This window comes from Nilaparvata lugens, chromosome 14 (assembly GCF_014356525.2).
Source record: "Nilaparvata lugens isolate BPH chromosome 14, ASM1435652v1, whole genome shotgun sequence".
In the NCBI taxonomy this organism is placed as follows: domain Eukaryota; kingdom Metazoa; phylum Arthropoda; class Insecta; order Hemiptera; family Delphacidae; genus Nilaparvata; species Nilaparvata lugens.
In genome coordinates this window covers 617,084-634,652 of record NC_052517.1, presented here as the reverse complement: position 1 = coordinate 634,652, position 17,569 = coordinate 617,084, and the positions used below count along the sequence as shown (strand labels likewise).

General features: G+C 36.4%; 1 protein-coding gene across 6 annotated transcripts in view; it reads right to left on the bottom strand.

Moving 5' to 3' along the window:
• The window catches only part of LOC111055426 (rho GTPase-activating protein 21-B), an 87,128-nt gene that overhangs the window by 50,814 nt on the left and 18,745 nt on the right, over positions 1-17,569 (bottom strand). For 3 of the 6 annotated variants that reach the window (XR_005572832.1, XM_039440435.1, XM_039440437.1), the window contains exons 10-16: positions 16,166-16,267; positions 12,367-12,528; positions 9,868-10,068; positions 8,204-8,257; positions 7,064-7,159; positions 6,830-6,836; positions 3,449-3,680 (exon numbers count right to left, since the gene is read on the bottom strand). Coding sequence is in view for 5 of the 6 variants with exons in the window: in XM_039440435.1 (XP_039296369.1) it covers positions 3,449-3,680; positions 6,830-6,836; positions 7,064-7,159; positions 8,204-8,257; positions 9,868-10,068; positions 12,367-12,528; positions 16,166-16,267 (854 nt within the window). In the remaining variant the exon portion in view is untranslated. Of the gene's footprint in view, positions 1-3,448; positions 3,681-6,829; positions 6,837-7,059; positions 7,160-8,203; positions 8,258-9,867; positions 10,069-12,366; positions 12,529-16,165; positions 16,268-17,569 lie in introns of all 6 variants that reach the window. The other 3 variants (XM_039440436.1, XM_039440438.1, XM_039440439.1) reach the window with 3 other exon arrangements.

Here is a 17,569-nt window from a genome sequence, read left to right as displayed (position 1 = left end):
ACACACTTCCCTACTAAATACACATTCAATTGGTTCGAATTATTCATTTCTTCAAGGAAGAAATTTATCCTCGTAATATAAGCATTTTAAGGGCTGGTTTCCGAGCTCGGGATTTAGCCATGTTCTAGACTTTGAACAGCTGGAGACAGAAAATTTGCTTTCCGAAACGGGGCGTAGTAGCAGTTTTAATGATAATCTTTATTTTCTGATTTTTATAATTGGAAACGTTTTTCCTTGACGAAATGAAACATTCCTAAATAATTCAAAATCGCTGAACCGTTACACTATTCTCTCTTTATTTTATTTTGTGTTCAATTTTCTAGTTTTCCAGTTTTTCTAGTTTTTTACGCCCCGTTTCGAAAAAAAACAATTTTCTGTCTCCAGCTGTTCAAAGTCTAGTACTTAGCTGAATCCCGAGCTCGGAAACCGGCCATTAATTTGCAGAGATTGATGAGGAAGCCTAAAAATACAATAAAATTCGGAAAAAATCAGCTGATAGTTGCAGTGATAGTAGTTTTAATTTTTCTGCTCAAAATTTTCAAGTTTATTTCAATATTATTGAAACTTTCGGATTGTTTAGTGTTATTTCCGGCTCTTATCAACCCTTCGAAATTCAAAATTCATCAGTCATATCTCGAATACGTATTCTCTGAGTGTTAATCTTTGGTGAAAACAGAAATTTTAAACTTAACCTCACTTTGGACTATTTATGTGCCAAAATCAAGGAATTGAAGTAGTTTTGGGCAATTGCCTGTTTCTCTTTCCAAATATCGTGTTTGTGACTGTTCTAATAAATAAATAAATAAAAAAAATAGGAGGAAAATATGTAACACATTCACTAGGTGCTACTACAGTTGATTTTACTTCTACATATTCTTCTTCTTCTTTTCCATCTTTTCCTTCTTCTTCTTCTTCTTTTTCTTTTCCTCCTTGTTCTGGTTGTTAAGGCCAGTGACCCTATTGTTTAGCTATCTATCACATACCTTGGCGTGCTTGTTGGGCCTAACACCGAATCAACATTTCATTTAGGCTTCAATGTTGAAATTCACTTCCTTTGGCCTTCTCTCTACTATCTGCTTATACTTTATAAATAGTTGGCTATATACTTATACTGCACAGATTTAAAGGCCTACAATTATCTATACAACAGGGTGTTGCAAAAAGTCTACTTAATTCACTCTCAAGTCCTACTTAAGTTACTGTTCAATTCGCAGCTCTTTTTTGATTTAAATACAATTTGAATTACAGATAGAATTCTCTAGAAATAATTGAAATTTGAATTTTGTCGCTTAGGACGGGAAGATGAATCACAATTTTTGTTTTAAATTTCAAATACCGTAGTTTGATAGATTGAATTTAAATTTTCATTTGTTGTTGATGGAGTGAAAGTGAATTGTAATTTTTATTTTAAATACTGTCCTATATTCTTTATTTATTCTTTTTTACAATGAAGCACAGATCGGGAGAGAAAAACTAAGAATACCTTGTACTATTTCTCTCCCAACATTATCTCCTAGATAAATCCTTAGTTTAATTAATTAAATTAACGTTTTGGTAGAGAGTTAGTGGGGAGGATATTTTTAATATTCTTTCCGAAGAATGGACATTGATATGTCCAAAGCTCCGCCAATTTATGTAGATGCATAACAATATAATATCTATAGTTATTATATTACAAATTACTTTTTCATATCATATACAGTTCAATAATTATTTTCTTAGTCTATATTATGTAAATTCATCTATAATTTTGCTGTATTGTAAGCTATTGTATATAAGTGTATAAGCCAGTATATTGTAATCTACATAAATAAAGTACTCAATCAATCAATCAAACATTAAAAGTCCGAAATGAGGTTATGTCTTCTAGATTTCCACAATATTTTCAGTCCAAAAATATTTATACAAACCATTCTTTTGAATTTAGATGTTTCAAATACCAGAATAATAATAATTTCCTACACTCAATTACTTTTAAAATAGAGAATATTCACTTACAAGAGAAATTTTTAAACACGAACCGAAAAAAAAAAATACTTTTAATAATATAATTTGGAAGTTTCAAGTTATGCCTTCCCTTCTTTCGTAGTTGACCGTCTTTCTAATAAAACATCTATAATATAATAAAGGAAAGAACTGGCTTATACAGGTAGGGGATAGGAAATTCACGAATGACGCATCATCACGTCTCAACTACTCAACTTCCAATTTATTTCATCTGTAGACTGTTCATTATCCATTATAAAATAATTGATTGATAAAAAAAATGATTGATAAAATAATCAATTATATTTTATCAAGCTGGAAATTATATTTTCCAATTATTTCATGATGAATTTTCATAATCAAGGTGGAATATTTTGTTAATTCTGCATTGTTAAAAGACGATCTGGCAACAGACCGTCTTTTTATTGATGTAATTAATTTTTATTTCATATTGATGTATCTTATGTGTGTGTGTGAATAAATTGAATTGAATTGGAAAAAAAAGACCAGGGCGTGAAAGAGATAGCACTATCTGCGTTGTTGAATGATAGACAAGTATAGCAATACCTTTGCTATTTTAACACTGCCATCATAAAGGTTCGTACAGATATACGCGCCGCGAACATGAGCAATTCACTTTTAATCAGCTGACTATCTGTATTTTTACAGAAACGGTATAAGATCTATATATATAAAAGCGAAATGGCACTCACTCACTGACTGACTGACTGACTCACTCACTCACTCACTCGCATAACTAAAAATCTACCGGACCAAAAACTTTTAAATTTGGTAGGTATGTTCAGTTGGCCCTTTAGAGGCGCACTAAGAAATCTTTTGGCAATATTTTAACTCTATGGGTTGTTTTTAAGGGTTTAAAGTTCGTCTTTTAGCATGTATATTCTTCTTCTCCCAATCTCTTAATTATAATTGAAATTACCATATCATATGTTATATAGAACTATAATCTAGATAGAGTACCTCTTCGAAACAGTTGTTAACTGGCAACTAAATTAATAATTTTGTCAGGTTGGCATTAAGTTGAGTTGACTTTGTTAGGTTGGCACCAAGTTGAAGATTTAAATGCATTTATCGCGGAAAAATTGATTGGGCACTGCTACTTCAATCCTGTGAATATTATATTACTAGCAGTCAGGCTCGCTTCGCTCGCATATCCGTTTAGCCAGACGTTTAGTCTGGATCCCCGACTGGATTGTCCTAACATATGATAAAAATGCCCAAATGAAAAATGCAGGCGAGCAAAGCGAGCCTGCTAATCTTATTCTTGGACGATCCAGTCGGGGGTCCAGGGGGCGGAGCCCCCTGGCTAGACGGATATGGCGAGCGAAGCGAGCCTTACGGCTAGTATAGATATAAAAAGGTTGGCATCAGCTGATTAAAAGTGAATTGCTGATGTTGGCGGCGCGTATATCTGTACGCACCTTAACGTGATCAGTCTCACCTCAGCCTGTTTGAGCCGCATCAGATGCAGGACGGGTCCCCTGAGAATCGCCCACACCGGGTTCCACTGTTGGCTGCTAGATAGCGCCACTCGTCTATTAGCAGTACCACTAGATGCAGTATCAAGCACACTGCACATCAGGCTGCCTTCCACCACCACTAGGGGGCCTTCATCCTGTTCTGCCGCTGCTTCCCCGTCTTCCCGTTTCTTCTTCTTCTTTAGTCGTTCGTTTCTGTCAAATCAAAAGGACAAAACAGATTTGAAAACACAGCTAAACATAACCTATTTTTAGGCATTTTATTAATTTATCAAAATTTGGAAAGGAATAGTTTTGGGCCAAGCCTGTTGGCTTAGCCAACTTTACCAAAAACCTTGTGTATATGTCGACGCGCAATTAAAAAAGGAACATACCAGTCAAATTTCATGAAAATCTATTACCGCGTTTCGCCGTAAATGCGCAACATATAAACATTCAAACATTAAGAGAAATGCCAAACCGTCGACTTTAATCTTAGATTCAAGAAGCCTGTTGGCTGTTGATAGCTTCCCAATCATATTTATATGATTTGTAATTATTGTATCCATGGATGAATGAATTAAATAAATAGAATAGAATTCGCAATAATCAAAGCTAATTAACCGAACGCAGTGGATTTTCTTTTGTCTGTCAGGAATATTCCTTTTTCAACTGCGCGTCGATGTATACACAAGGTTTTTTAATATTTTGCATTTTAAGGATAATATGAAAGGAAAAGGAATTCCTCCATACTACGATATCACTGTATAGATACTAGTATTAGTAGTTCTGTGAACAGTAGACCTCACGCAGTATTCTCATCCACAAGTACCTGATTGAAACTATAGACCTTATGGAAATACAGCAATAGACTGGCTTCTCCACACATCTGTGTAATCACTTGTCAGCTGATTTATGATGAATAATTCTATAGTCTGATTTTTACTTTCCTTGCCCTATTACCATAGGTAAGGAAAGTATTGCTTTCCGAAAAAAATTAAGGTACCCAAATTTCTAAATTTCTATACGTTTCAAGGTCCCCTGAGTCCAAAAAACTGGTTTTTGGGTATTGGTCTGTATGTATGTATGTATGTGTGTGTGTGTGGTGTGTGTGTGTGTGTGGTGTGTGTGTGTGTGTGTGTGTGTGGTGTGTGTGGTGTGTGTGTGTGTGTGTGTGTGTGTGTGGTGTGTGTGTGTTGTGTGTGTGTGTGTGTGTGTGTGTGTGTGTGTGTGTGTGGTGTGTGTGTGTGTGTGTGTGTGTATGAGTGTATGTGCGTCTGTGTACACGATATTTCATCTCCCAATTAACGGAATGACTTGAAATTTGGAACTTGAGGTCCTTTCACTATAAGGATCCGACACGAACAATTTCGATCAAATGCAATTCAAGATGGCGGCTAAAATGGCGAAAATGTTGTCAAAAACAGGGTTTTTCGTGATTTTCTCGGAAACGGCTCCAACGATTTTGATCAAATTCATACCTAAATTAGTCATCAATAAGCTCTATCAACTGCCACAAGTCCCATATCTGTAAAAATTTCAGGAGCTTCGCCCCATCAATGCAGATAGATTCCCAATTATCAGGCTTCAGATACAATTGAAACGAAAAAAATCAAGTGGAGTAGATTGAGCATGAAAATCTCTACAATTAATGTTGAGTAACATTTTCACCTAAAATTGAAAATACTCGTAAGCTCGAAATTCGAGAAAATGTGATTATCCAATTGCAAACTGTTGGCAACTGTTGATTCTATTAAATGATTCACTATGAAGAGATAGCAGACCTTATGTGTGTCTCCATCGTTATTGCCCTGTCACCAGCTGGCTCAAATCTTTGAATAGTAGACTTGAGATGCGCGGGAACAATAGCGTCAGGTGATCAATTTTCATAACGGCAAGGAAAGTAGTGTGAGTGCGCCACACCAGATTTTTACTCTAATATTGGCGTATGAAGGAGGCTCCTTTTTCCTTTTATATTATCCTTGAAATGCAAAATTTCCAAAAACCTTGTATATACTTCGACGCACAATTTAAAAAAACATACCTGTCAAATTTCATGAAAATCTATTACCGCGTTTCGCCGTAAATGCGCAAAATATAAACATTCAAACATTAAGAGAAATGCCAAACCGTCGACTTGAATCTTAGACCTCACTTCACTCGGTCAATCTACTCTGGAGATAGGATCAATCAGACTATAGAATGATTCATAATCAATCAGCTGACAAGTGGATTATTCATTGCATGCAACAGTAGACCTCACGCAGTATTCTCATCCACAAGTACCTGATTGAAACTATAGACCTTATGGAAATACAGCAATAGACTGGCTTCTCCACACATCTGTGTAATCACTTGTCAGCTGATTGTCTGGAAGACAGTTTTTTTAACTGACTGGAGAAGCCGGTGAACAGGTGACACCGGATACTTGTGGATGAGTATCTGCAGGACCTCCTATATACTACCGGACCTGAGCCTAGAAAAAAAATGGCCGCCTTAGGTGGTGGCCGGCATTGATATTTCAAACGGGAACTAGACAAACTGAGATTTCGACGAACTGAGACGCTTTCCAACAGCTGATTAGTGATTTCTTCTCAGTAGCAATTCCTATAAGACCACCACATACGGCGGCCATTTTTTGGGCTCAGGTCCGGAGGTCCTGCAGATACTCATCCACAAGTATCTGGTGTGACCTGTTCACCGGCTTCGCCACACATCTGTGTAATGCATGCCTAAAATACACATGTACAGTATTATCATAGAGAAACAATAGCACAAGTAGATATCCCATGACATAGGGCGTTTATGTCGCAACTTTTACTGTTATCTCAAGCCGATAGTTCATGTAATTCTTTCCCGTGAAGCTGTGTGACACTGGTAGTCTCTCATATTGTGCCGTTCATACACTCTTACACTCCCAACAAAACAGTAAAATTCGACAATAATCGGCTTGGGATAACAGTAAAAGTTGCGACATAAACGCCCTATACCATGGCATATCTACTTACACTAGTGTTACTCTATGGCAATAATTCCCTTACCTATGGTAATAGGGCAAGGAAAATAAAAATTGTTTACTGACAACCATATCCATTTTATATTATTATTATTTTCCATCCACTGACCTCCTATAAAAGGGGTATTTGGACTTGTCAATGTCGTAAGTCAATAAAATACAGAACATAAATACATAAATGATAAGTCAATATATATTTTTTTCTCTCCAAACCTTATCTCGACGCTCGTAGTTTAGAACATAAATAGGCACATGAAAAGTCAATACATATTTTTTCTATTCTCTCCAAACCCCATTTCGACACTCGTAGTACTCTCTGAACTCTTCATTTGAGTACGCGCATATGGACAGCAGCTCCTTCTTTAATTGATCTCTGAATTTTGTACCAGTCATTTCTTTTATATGAGCTGGCAAAGTATATTGTAACATAACTTATGCTATTGTTTCTCTATGGTATTATGTAGAATATCAGAGTTCAATTTTTGAGCGGAATAGAGGATAGTGTTTAACTGCTCCTAAAACTAGATACAAACCAATAGAATTTATGGAAATTAGTGGAAAATGATTAGTTAGACTTACAGGTGAGAGCTACTGGGTGGGGTGGGTGAAGTTCGGTTAGCATTTTCCGTCCAAATTTGTTTCAGATACGAGACTCGCTTCTGGTGGGATTGGTCAACGTCTGCAATCACAACAACAAATATCATTTATTCATTTATACATTGATACTCACATCATTCTCAACTATGAATGGTTGGCAAAGGAACACCAGGCTTAAAGCCCAAAACTGTTCCTTTCCCAAATTCGGATAGAAATTGAATGAAAAAGACTAAAAAATTCTCAAAAAAACCACTGATACACTGAAAGTGTAATATTTTACTTTCGTTTGGTGTTTTAATTCTTCTAAATTTAAAATTTTCATCTCGTATTTATTTTTGGACGACAAATTGAGCTTGAACTATTTACAGTGGAAACATAACCTATTTTTATGGACATGTAACATTATCAAAATTTGGGAATGGAATAGTTTTGGGCCAAGCCTGTTGTTCCTACCGAATCATATTATTTTATATGATTTGTAATATTGTATCCACGAATGAATAAATAAACTCTCCCAATGGTAGAGTACTAGTTTTTAGTAGAGTAGAGTAGGATAGTACTCTACCACTTGCCTTCCCCACCACCGTTTCTCACTCTACTCTACCACTACTATACTAATGAAAACAGTCTCCAGCTAGAAGAGTAGCCTAGTGTTCCGTATTGACATTCTAAGGTTAGTTCTGTTCACTAGGACAACACACTTTACCTACTATTCTCAATTGTAGTGAAAACAGTTAGGCTCAACTCACACTTACGCGACTCAAGTCGAGAAGAGAAGAGACTCTACTCGAGAGCATGTGTTCCAAATGGCGACACTCAGACCAGTCGATTCAAGTCTCCACGACGTCACCATTTCAAAACACATGCTCTCCACTAGAGTCCAGTCTCTTATCCACCTGAGTCGCCTAAGTGTGAGTTGAGCCTTACTCGACCAAGAGAGTAGAGTAGAGTTGGTAAGCCAACCTACTCGACCACTAACTCTACCAGTGAAAACCAGGCTCAACTCACATATCTACGAAATTCGAAATTCTTTTATTTCTAAAAAAAGTGTAGGTACAATAAGATTTCATCTACTTTCAAACCATTTTGCAATTTACCGTATATTATTGCTATCAAGCTCACTCACCAGTATTTTGTTGGTCATCGGTTGGAGATTGCTTTATTAGGTCGTCCTTCGCATCTGCAAAAACAAATTAATTTTTAATTAATCTCTCAAAGGAATCAATAAATTATATATTAATACACAATCTGTGATATTATTACACAGTAAAATTCAGTGATTGGATATTTCTCGTTCGAAAATAATCCAGTCTTCAAAAAGTAAAGCAGGAATTATTTACAATGCCTGCTTATTTATCAACAATATCATTTTAATATTATATTTATTTATTTAATATTATATTATATTTATTTAATATATTATTTATATTTATTTCGACTCATCACACATTTCAGGTTGAAAGCTTCCAAAATATTAAAAATGTTGCTCATTTTAAAAAATCAAAGTTTCTCCTTCAATTGCTATTTAGCTGTCTGGATCAAAATCTGAAACGATTTAGGCCCGCCGCAAAGTAGACCCACGCTAATCCACGCCACTCCAATGTTTTGTAAACCATTGCTATGGTATTATTCATAATCAATCAGCTGACAAGTGGATTATTCATTGCATTTGTATTACACAGATGTCTGGAGAAGCCTAGCAATGGTTTACAAAACATTGGAGTGGCGTGGGTTGGAGTGGCATGGATTAGCGTGGGTCTACTTTGCGGCGGGCCTAACAGTAAGTGACGGTTTCCGAGCTCGGGATTTAGCTAAGTTCTAGACTTTAAACAGCTGGAGTCAGAAAATTGGCTTTCAAAAACGGAACGTAGTCGCAAAATAAATATTTATTTTCTCATTTCTATAATTGGAAACGTTTTTCCTTGACGAAATTAGTTATTTGTGCAACTAGTACGCAAAGTAATACTTTGCGCACTAGAGCGGAAAAGTGATTCTTTGCGGCCTGAAATTAGTGCAGAAATGGTCACTTTTCAAGGTATCTGTAGGAAAAAAACATTCCTGGATAATAAATTCAAAATAGCTGAAACTTTACACTATTTTCTCTTCATTTTATTTTGTGTTCAATTTTCTAGTTTTTCGAAATTTAATTCAAACGTGACTATGACAATGACTACGACTACGCCCCGTTTCGGAAAGCCCATTTTCTGACTTCAACTGTTTAAAGTCTAGAACTTAGCTGAATGCCGAGCTTGGAAACCGGCCCTAAATAGAATGAATAGATTACAGTAATAAAACAGTCACAAGCAAAACATACAAGAGACAAAGCATGTTGAAATTATTATTAAAGCGAGAGAGCTGATTTTAGTTAGGCTGGTAAGTATACACATATACACAAATACAATCCACTTCAAAAACATTCAAGGACAATTCTAGAAACATTCAAAGGTCATACTCAAAACAAGCCATAAACCAAATGGGTTATAGATATCAATCACCATGAAGTTGTTACAATATTATTAGATGCAGTATTGGTACCCCTGTCCACAAAATCCACCATTAGTCATGTTGGTAACAATGTCCATACCACCGTTACAATAATTGACTAAAAACAATAGCATTGGATGTTATGGGGGTGTTTACACCAGTGTTCTGTCTTGTGTGAACCTTCTCATAAGAACCAATGCAATTCTTTCTCTGTCCAGTAGATGTTAGTGAAGCACGGAGCATTCATGTTAGGGCGCATCTATATTACGGTTAGTGGTCGAGCCGGGGGTTCGGAATCCACCTAACCTTGCGATAAAGGCGAAGGGGGAGGGGTTCCACCACAGCTGAGCGGCCTGGCGACCTTGGCAAGGTCAAGTCTGCTGGGTCGAACAGCTGATCGTAATGAACTGCTTTTCAACTTTTTCTTCTTCTGCTTCTTCTTCTCCAGCTGCTGCTTCTCATTTTCCGAATCAGCTGTTACAGCTGCAGCTGAATCAGCTGCGACTTCTACACACACACACGCACACACACTCACACACAATGAAGCTAAGCTTATTGCCATAATTGACTCTATAGTGAGGTCCACGTTATGATGGCAGTGTTTGATTAGCAATTGTATTGCTATCCCTGTCTATCATTCAACAAAGCAGATAGAGCTATCTCTTTCTCGCTTTGCTCTGTTGCCAGATCGACTTTTAAAATTGTAGAATTAATAATTAATTAACAAAATATTTCATCTTAATTATGAAAAATATAATTTCTTGTTTAATAAAATATAATTGATTATTTTAAACGAGAATGAACAGTTGATATTACATCAATAAACCTGTATCAGCTACCGTCTATAGAAGGCATTGACAAGACAGAGGATCGGCAACGGTTTTCTCCTATCTTTCTCCACTGCCATTATAACGTGGACCTCACTATAGAAACTAAGAGCCTTTGTCAAAAGTTCCTATAGAAAAAAACTGACAACTATTCAACTCAAAAGCCGCCCTATAACACAACACGTAGGTCAATTAAATATTTAACCATCAGTTAAATGAAGTCATCTGAACCGGTCAATGGTTCTCGTCATTATTCACTTATTTTCAAGTTATTTCTGTAATAATTCATCAATTATTCTCATTGGTTCTTTAAATGACGTCATTAGACCGCTGTTAAATCTAAAAGACTTACGTGACACCGGGTTACACAAATTGGGCGGGCATTTTAGTGCAAAGCAATATAAACATTAATTGAATGAATAATTGTACAAAATATTAATATTGTACAGTGAGGTCCACGTTATAATGTCAGTGAAAAAAGATCGGAGAAAAACGTTGCCGATCCTCTGTCTTGTCAATGTCTTCTATAGACGGTAGCTGATACAGGTTTATTGACGGTTCATTCCCGTTTAAGATAAAATCAATTATATTTTATTAAAAAAGTAATTTTATATTTCTCATAATAAATTTTCATAATTGATATGAAATATTTTGTGAATTAATTATCAATTCTACAATGTTAAAAGACGATCTGGCAACAGAGCAAAGCGAGAAAGAGATAGCGCTATCCGCTTTGTTGAATGATAGACAAGGATAGCAAACCATTGCTAATCAAACACTGCCATTATAACGTGGACCTCACTAGAGCTATCACAGTATTAAGCTGGCTAAGCTATTACAAAAAGCGAACGCTTAGCTCTTTAAAAACACATGAATTCTAATTTGTGAGAAAAAAATATACTGGAACTAAACGCTCCAAGAAGCTATAAAGCCTTGTGGTAACATAAGCAGAGTGCAAAACATATAAACTTTGTGTTCGAGTGGAAATTATAGGAAGGCATTGCTCCCAATTCTCCTTTTCCACCGCCTTCTATAGTAGATGGATGTACCGCGATTACTTGAATCACAGCTATCTACCGTGGTGGGCGGTGGCAGAAGAGAATTTGCAACAATGTTGTCCTATCATTTCCACTGCATTTATAACATGAACCTCACTAAAGACAAGTGCTGAATATTTTCAGAGTGCAGCTAAATTTTGCACACACCAATCACCATAGAAAAAACAAAGCATAAAAATATATCACATGGTATAGGTCGTTTATGTTCCAAGTTCCTTCTCCGATTACTGTCGACTATTGTCTATTATTAGTGTGTTGTTGGGAGTGTAAGAGTGTAAGAAGGGCACAGTATGAGAGACTACCAGCGTCACATAGCTTCACCAAAAACAACTACTAGGACTATCGGCTACAGTTGACACTCACATTTGCAACATAGACACCCTATACACTGTCTATTATTAGTGTGTTGTTGGGAGTGTAAGAGTGTAAGAAGGGCACAGTATGAGAGACTACCAGCGTCACATAGCTTCACCAAAAACAACTACTAGGACTATCGGCTACAGTTGACACTCACATTTGCAACATAGACACCCTATACACTGTCTATTATTAGTGTGTTGTTGGGAGTGTAAGAGTGTAAGAAGGGCACAGTATGAGAGACTACCAGCGTCACATAGCTCCACCAAAAACAACTACTAGGACTATCGACTTCAGTTGACACTCACATTTGCAACATAGACACCCTATACACTGTCTATTATTAGTGTGTTGTTGGGAGTGTAAGAGTGTAAGAAGGGCACAGTATGAGAGACTACCAGCGTCACATAGCTTCACCAAAAACAACTACTAGGACTATCGGCTTCAGTTAACACTCACATTTGCAACATAACCGTCCTTTACCATGGCATATCTTCTTGGGCCATCTTTTCTCTATGGTATAACATATTGAATTTTGAACATATTTTGTCAACTGTACTAACCTGATGATGCAGCCTGTGTGGTCTGTGGCTTGTGACAGGCAGCCAGGTAGGAGTCTTGTCTGACAGCTTTGTGACGCTGCGAGACTGGTGGAGGGGAGGAAGAGGTTCCCCCACCACCCCATTCAGATCCTATACTGCTACTACTATTACTTGTTGCTAGGCCTACAACAAAAAACATAAAATTATTATAAAAAATCAAATATTGTACTAAAAAACAGCTATTTTAAATATTATTTTTTATTCTTTATTGATTCATACAAGTACATAATCAAAAATGATAGAGAAAAAATAAGGTAACATTGTGCTATTCCTCTCCCAAATTTAGATAAGGTTACACATAGTCAGAAATTGCAATTTATTCACAACACTGACATGTTTTACAAATATTTTTACAATGCAATTATTATATAGAAACAGTATCATGATGGAAAAAAATTAGAGCTTCTCTAGCTTAACAGCTGTGGTTGAAGTTCTACACTATTGTACATAATAATATGAACGAGACAGTCACTCAATTTTGATAACTAAAAAAATAATAATAGGTATTTGTCAATTTCACACAAACAGAAATAGAACACTAGTAAAAAACAAAAACAAAAAATAAAACCTGAAAAAACAAACAGAATATAAATAGGTTGAGTCTTGTAGTTGTTCACTTAACAAAATGTTCAGTTCTTAATTCAAATTCAAAACTTTATTGTTTCTTCCAAAACCAATACATTCAAAAATTTCACTTGAACAGAAAAAATACAAGAAACCAATCACCTGCAAGGAAAATCCTGTGCGCAGGTGAGAGTTGCCAACATTACATTAACAAAAAATAATAAGAAATTCAATATCATAATATTAAATGAAAGAGATGAAGAAGTGAGAAGAAGGAGAAAGGGAAAGAGAAAGAAAAAGAAAGAGATGTAAGAGTGCCAGCAAAACATACCTTGATAGAGAAAGATAATATGATTTAATCAAAAATATTATCCTCTATTCTAGTGGTTATAATCCATTCAATAGATCTTCTTTTGAACAATTTATCGGATCTACCATTGATATGTTCAATGAGGTAATCTGGAATGTTGTTAATCAATTTATTTGAGATCAAACATTGAGATCCATTCTTATGTTTTCAAATCTCTTTCTGGAAGGACGCAAATTGAGATTTGTATCACGGAAAAGAAAAAGATGTCTATTATTTTTAATGAAAATTATTAGGTTTTTGATATAAAGTTGACGGACTGTTAATACCTTAAACTCATTGAACAAATATTATTAATTATTTTCACAAACGTTAAAAGATTTGAAATATTAGTACTGTAAAGAAACTGTATAGCATGATGCTACCTTCTCTCTATGGTAGGTAGTAATAAGAGTCTGCGTACAGACTTGAACGCCACAAAAACGCGCATTCCACTTTTCATCACATGATTATATCTGTATTTGTACAACAACAGTAAGATATATATATATATATATTATATATATATATATATTATATATATATATATATATATATAGAGAGAGAGAGAGAGAGAGAGAGCTAGCAGGTATCCCGTGCTCCGCAAAGGTCTATTTGGAAACTTGACAAACTGAAACATGACGTAATGAAATCTTGAAGAATTGAAAATAGGCCTATAACCATCCTCGGTTGACTAAGAATGTATATGCAAAATGTGAAGTTAATGAGTTGAGTAGTTGAGACGTGATTATGCGTCATAAGTGAATTTCCTATCCCATACGTGTATAAGCCAGTTCTTTACTTTATAGTATAGAAAAGCTGATGCAACGTCAAATACGCACTCAAGTCTGTATGCAAACTATAAGGCTAGGCACACACCAGTTAGTCAAGGCAAGACAAGACATGATCAGAAAACAATACTTCACACAGTTGCTTATGAAGACATGTCTAATTCCTGAATCTAATTCTAGAATCCCTGATTAAGCTGATTTACGACTCACACTGGCGCACAAGGAATCTTCCTTTTGCGGGTGTTTTTGCCTCACCTACTGTACTTATGCGTGTGATCATAAATTGAATCTTCATTTTAAAACTATTGTTTGTAATGTAAAGGATATCTTTTCGTTATTATATCTAATTAAATAAATGTATGTATCTTGGTTTAAGTGCAGTAGCATATACTTATATTTATTTTTTGTAAAGCTTTTTTGTATTTTGTTTTTGGCAAATAAAATTCATTCATTCATTCAATTGCAATGACTAATCAGCTAATCAGTGTGTGTTGCTTCATAAGCAACTATGTCAAGTATTGTGTCTGATCATGTCGTGTCTTGTCTTGACTAACTGGTTTGTGCCCAGCTTTATAGTTTGCATAAAATAAGCTGAGACTTGAGCCCCCGCCCCACCAGCTTACCAAATATCAACGTTGTGGGGTGGAGTTGAGCGACTCAATAATGAGCGACCCGTTCTGTGTACATTGTCCGAATGTGCTAAATTGTCCGATTCACCATTTACCACGTAAAAAGTTCCGCGTTCATTGGGAAGAGTTTTGACAGATTCTGTACCAGAAACCAGTTCCAAAATCCTGCCCCACAGTCAAAGCGTGGGATAGCCACGTAAAAGCATTGGATGTGAAATTGTCCAGTGCTATTTTTGCCTTAAAAACAATAGTCAGAGTGGCAAATAGAAAAACAGCACTAACTGTCTATCATGGCTATTCCATGTCTAACATCAGATACAGTATCTTATTCTGGGGCAGCAACCAGACAAACCTTCAGAATGTGTTCCGTAAGCAAAAGAAAGCAATCAGGGTTATTGAGGGAGCCGAATCTAGGGTTTCATGTAGGCCAATTTTCAAAAAACTCAAATTATTAACAATTCCAGCCCTTTATTTTTTGGATATTGCATCTTTTGTTTACAGTAATAAGCAGAAATTCATGGAGGATAACATTTCACACAGATACCCCACAAGACATAAAATGTTTACCCTCCAGTACCCCACTCATAGACTTTCGCTCTTGGAGGGGGGACCACATTATGCTGGGCTCAGAATTTTCAACAGTTTGACGGAAGAACTTAAGTGTGTTGACAGTCATGGTAAATTTTATACAGCTCTCAAAGATATACTGACTGAATGCTGCCCGTATTCATTAAGAGAATGTTATGAGATCTTCTCATTGAAATCCTAGAGATCAGAAGTTATCCAGACGATTTTGTAAAATGAAAAACTTTCCCTCAATGGAGGGAAACCATATACTTGATATATTTGACATGTCGTACACCGTTTGAGCTTTGCTCATCATATGCGGTTTTATGCGATGAAATAACAATAACAATAACAATAACAATAACGTGGTAAATTGTCCGGCCTGGTACAGTTCCAACTATCTGAGCTCTCATTGGTCGATTATTGTAGTCTGCTTGCTTCTCTGCGCATGCGCTGATAGTTTGTTTGTTTACCATAGAATACATAACCAACAATACGATGTTTGATAACCATTCATTAAATGAATGTTTCTCTACAGAAAATTTGAGAGTAATGAAATGAAAGAAATGCACACTTTTCTAGACGGTAAGTGTGTAAAACAGCCTTTCTTCATTCAAGCAGCTAGTAAACGACACATTTTGGTGTAAATCAACTTTATAAGTGCGCGCCAAAAGCTTGAACCAACGATTTTGAAATGGCGTTCCATGGGAACATTTTGCACTAGTCACGTGATGGAACAATTTACGATTGGAACTGGAACAATTTACTGTACACAGAACGTACACACTATATTCAATGTGACAACGGTGCGGCCAACAAGCCATGCAAAACTATTCATGAAAGCTACGTATGATTTGACTAACCTTGATTGGAAGTGGGTGATTGTCGTTGCACAGGTGGCTCACAATGCAGTCTCGACCCTCCCACTGGGGTGGTGCGGTTGCCAGACATCGCGCACCCCATATCTACAAACAAAAGTCAATATTTAACTACAACTAACCTTAGAGAAATTATAGCATAAGATAGCATATCCCATGGTATAGGGTGTCTATGTTGCAAATGTGAGTGTTAACTGAAGCCGATAGTCCTAGTAGTTGTTTTTGGTGAAGCTATGTGACGCTGGTAGTCTCTCATACTGTGCCCTTCTTACACTCTTACACTCCCAACAACACACTAATAATAGACAGTGTATAGGGTGTCTATGTTGCAAATGTGAGTGTTAACTGAAGCCGATAGTCCTAGTAGTTGTTTTTGGTGAAGCTATGTGACGCTGGTAGTCTCTCATACTGTACCTAGTATAATTACACTCTTACACTCCCAACAACACACTAATAATAGACAGTGTATAGGGTGTCTATGTTGCAAATGTGAGTGTTAACTGAAGCCGATAGTCCTAGTAGTTGTTTTTGGTGAAGCTATGTGCCGCTGGTAGTCTCTCATATTGTGCCCTTCTTACACTCTTACACTCCCAACAACACACTAATAATAGACAGTGTATAGGGCGTCTATGTTGCAAATGTGAGTGTTAACTGAAGCCGATAGTCCTAGTAGTTGTTTTTGGTGAAGCTATGTGACGCTGGTAGTCTCTCATACTGTGCCCTTCTTACACTCTTACACTCCCAACAACACACTAATAATAGACAATAGTCGACAGTAGTCGGCATCAGTTAACAAAAACGCGGCTTGAAATTTTGGACATAAACTACCCTTTACGATCCTATTACTTTCAGATCCTATTTTATCAGTAATCTTTGTCTACAGATTCCTTTGAACATTACGACGATGATATCTTTTGTCTGGCTTATCCCACAATGGAACATGCTCTTGAACCCAACTTATCAACTTTTCATTGTCCATAGTTGAAACTTTATGAAACAGAACAAGTTCAAAAAACAGACAAGACTGTGAAACAATTTTGAGGTTAGGATGATGTTGTCTCAGCTCGACTAGTTAGTTCGGCCGTATAGAGCCGGAAAATGCCATTCAATTCGGATCGAAAACTTGATCAGCCGGATACGGCAGTGCACGGACGTATGAACCTGTTGTAATAGACGAGCATCTATAGTTTTCTTTGTTGGGGGATCGTTCGGTAGTTTTCGGCCGATGCTAGTTCGGACGAAATCGGTTCCAGTGGACGGCCCACCTCAAGGTACCTACAGATAACCCCAGATGAATTGGAAATCGTTCGCTTAAACATTCCAGTGCCCCTTGCGGGACTGTTGATCATAGAGTTAGCAAAAGTGATTTTTCTCAGTTTAGATTGAATA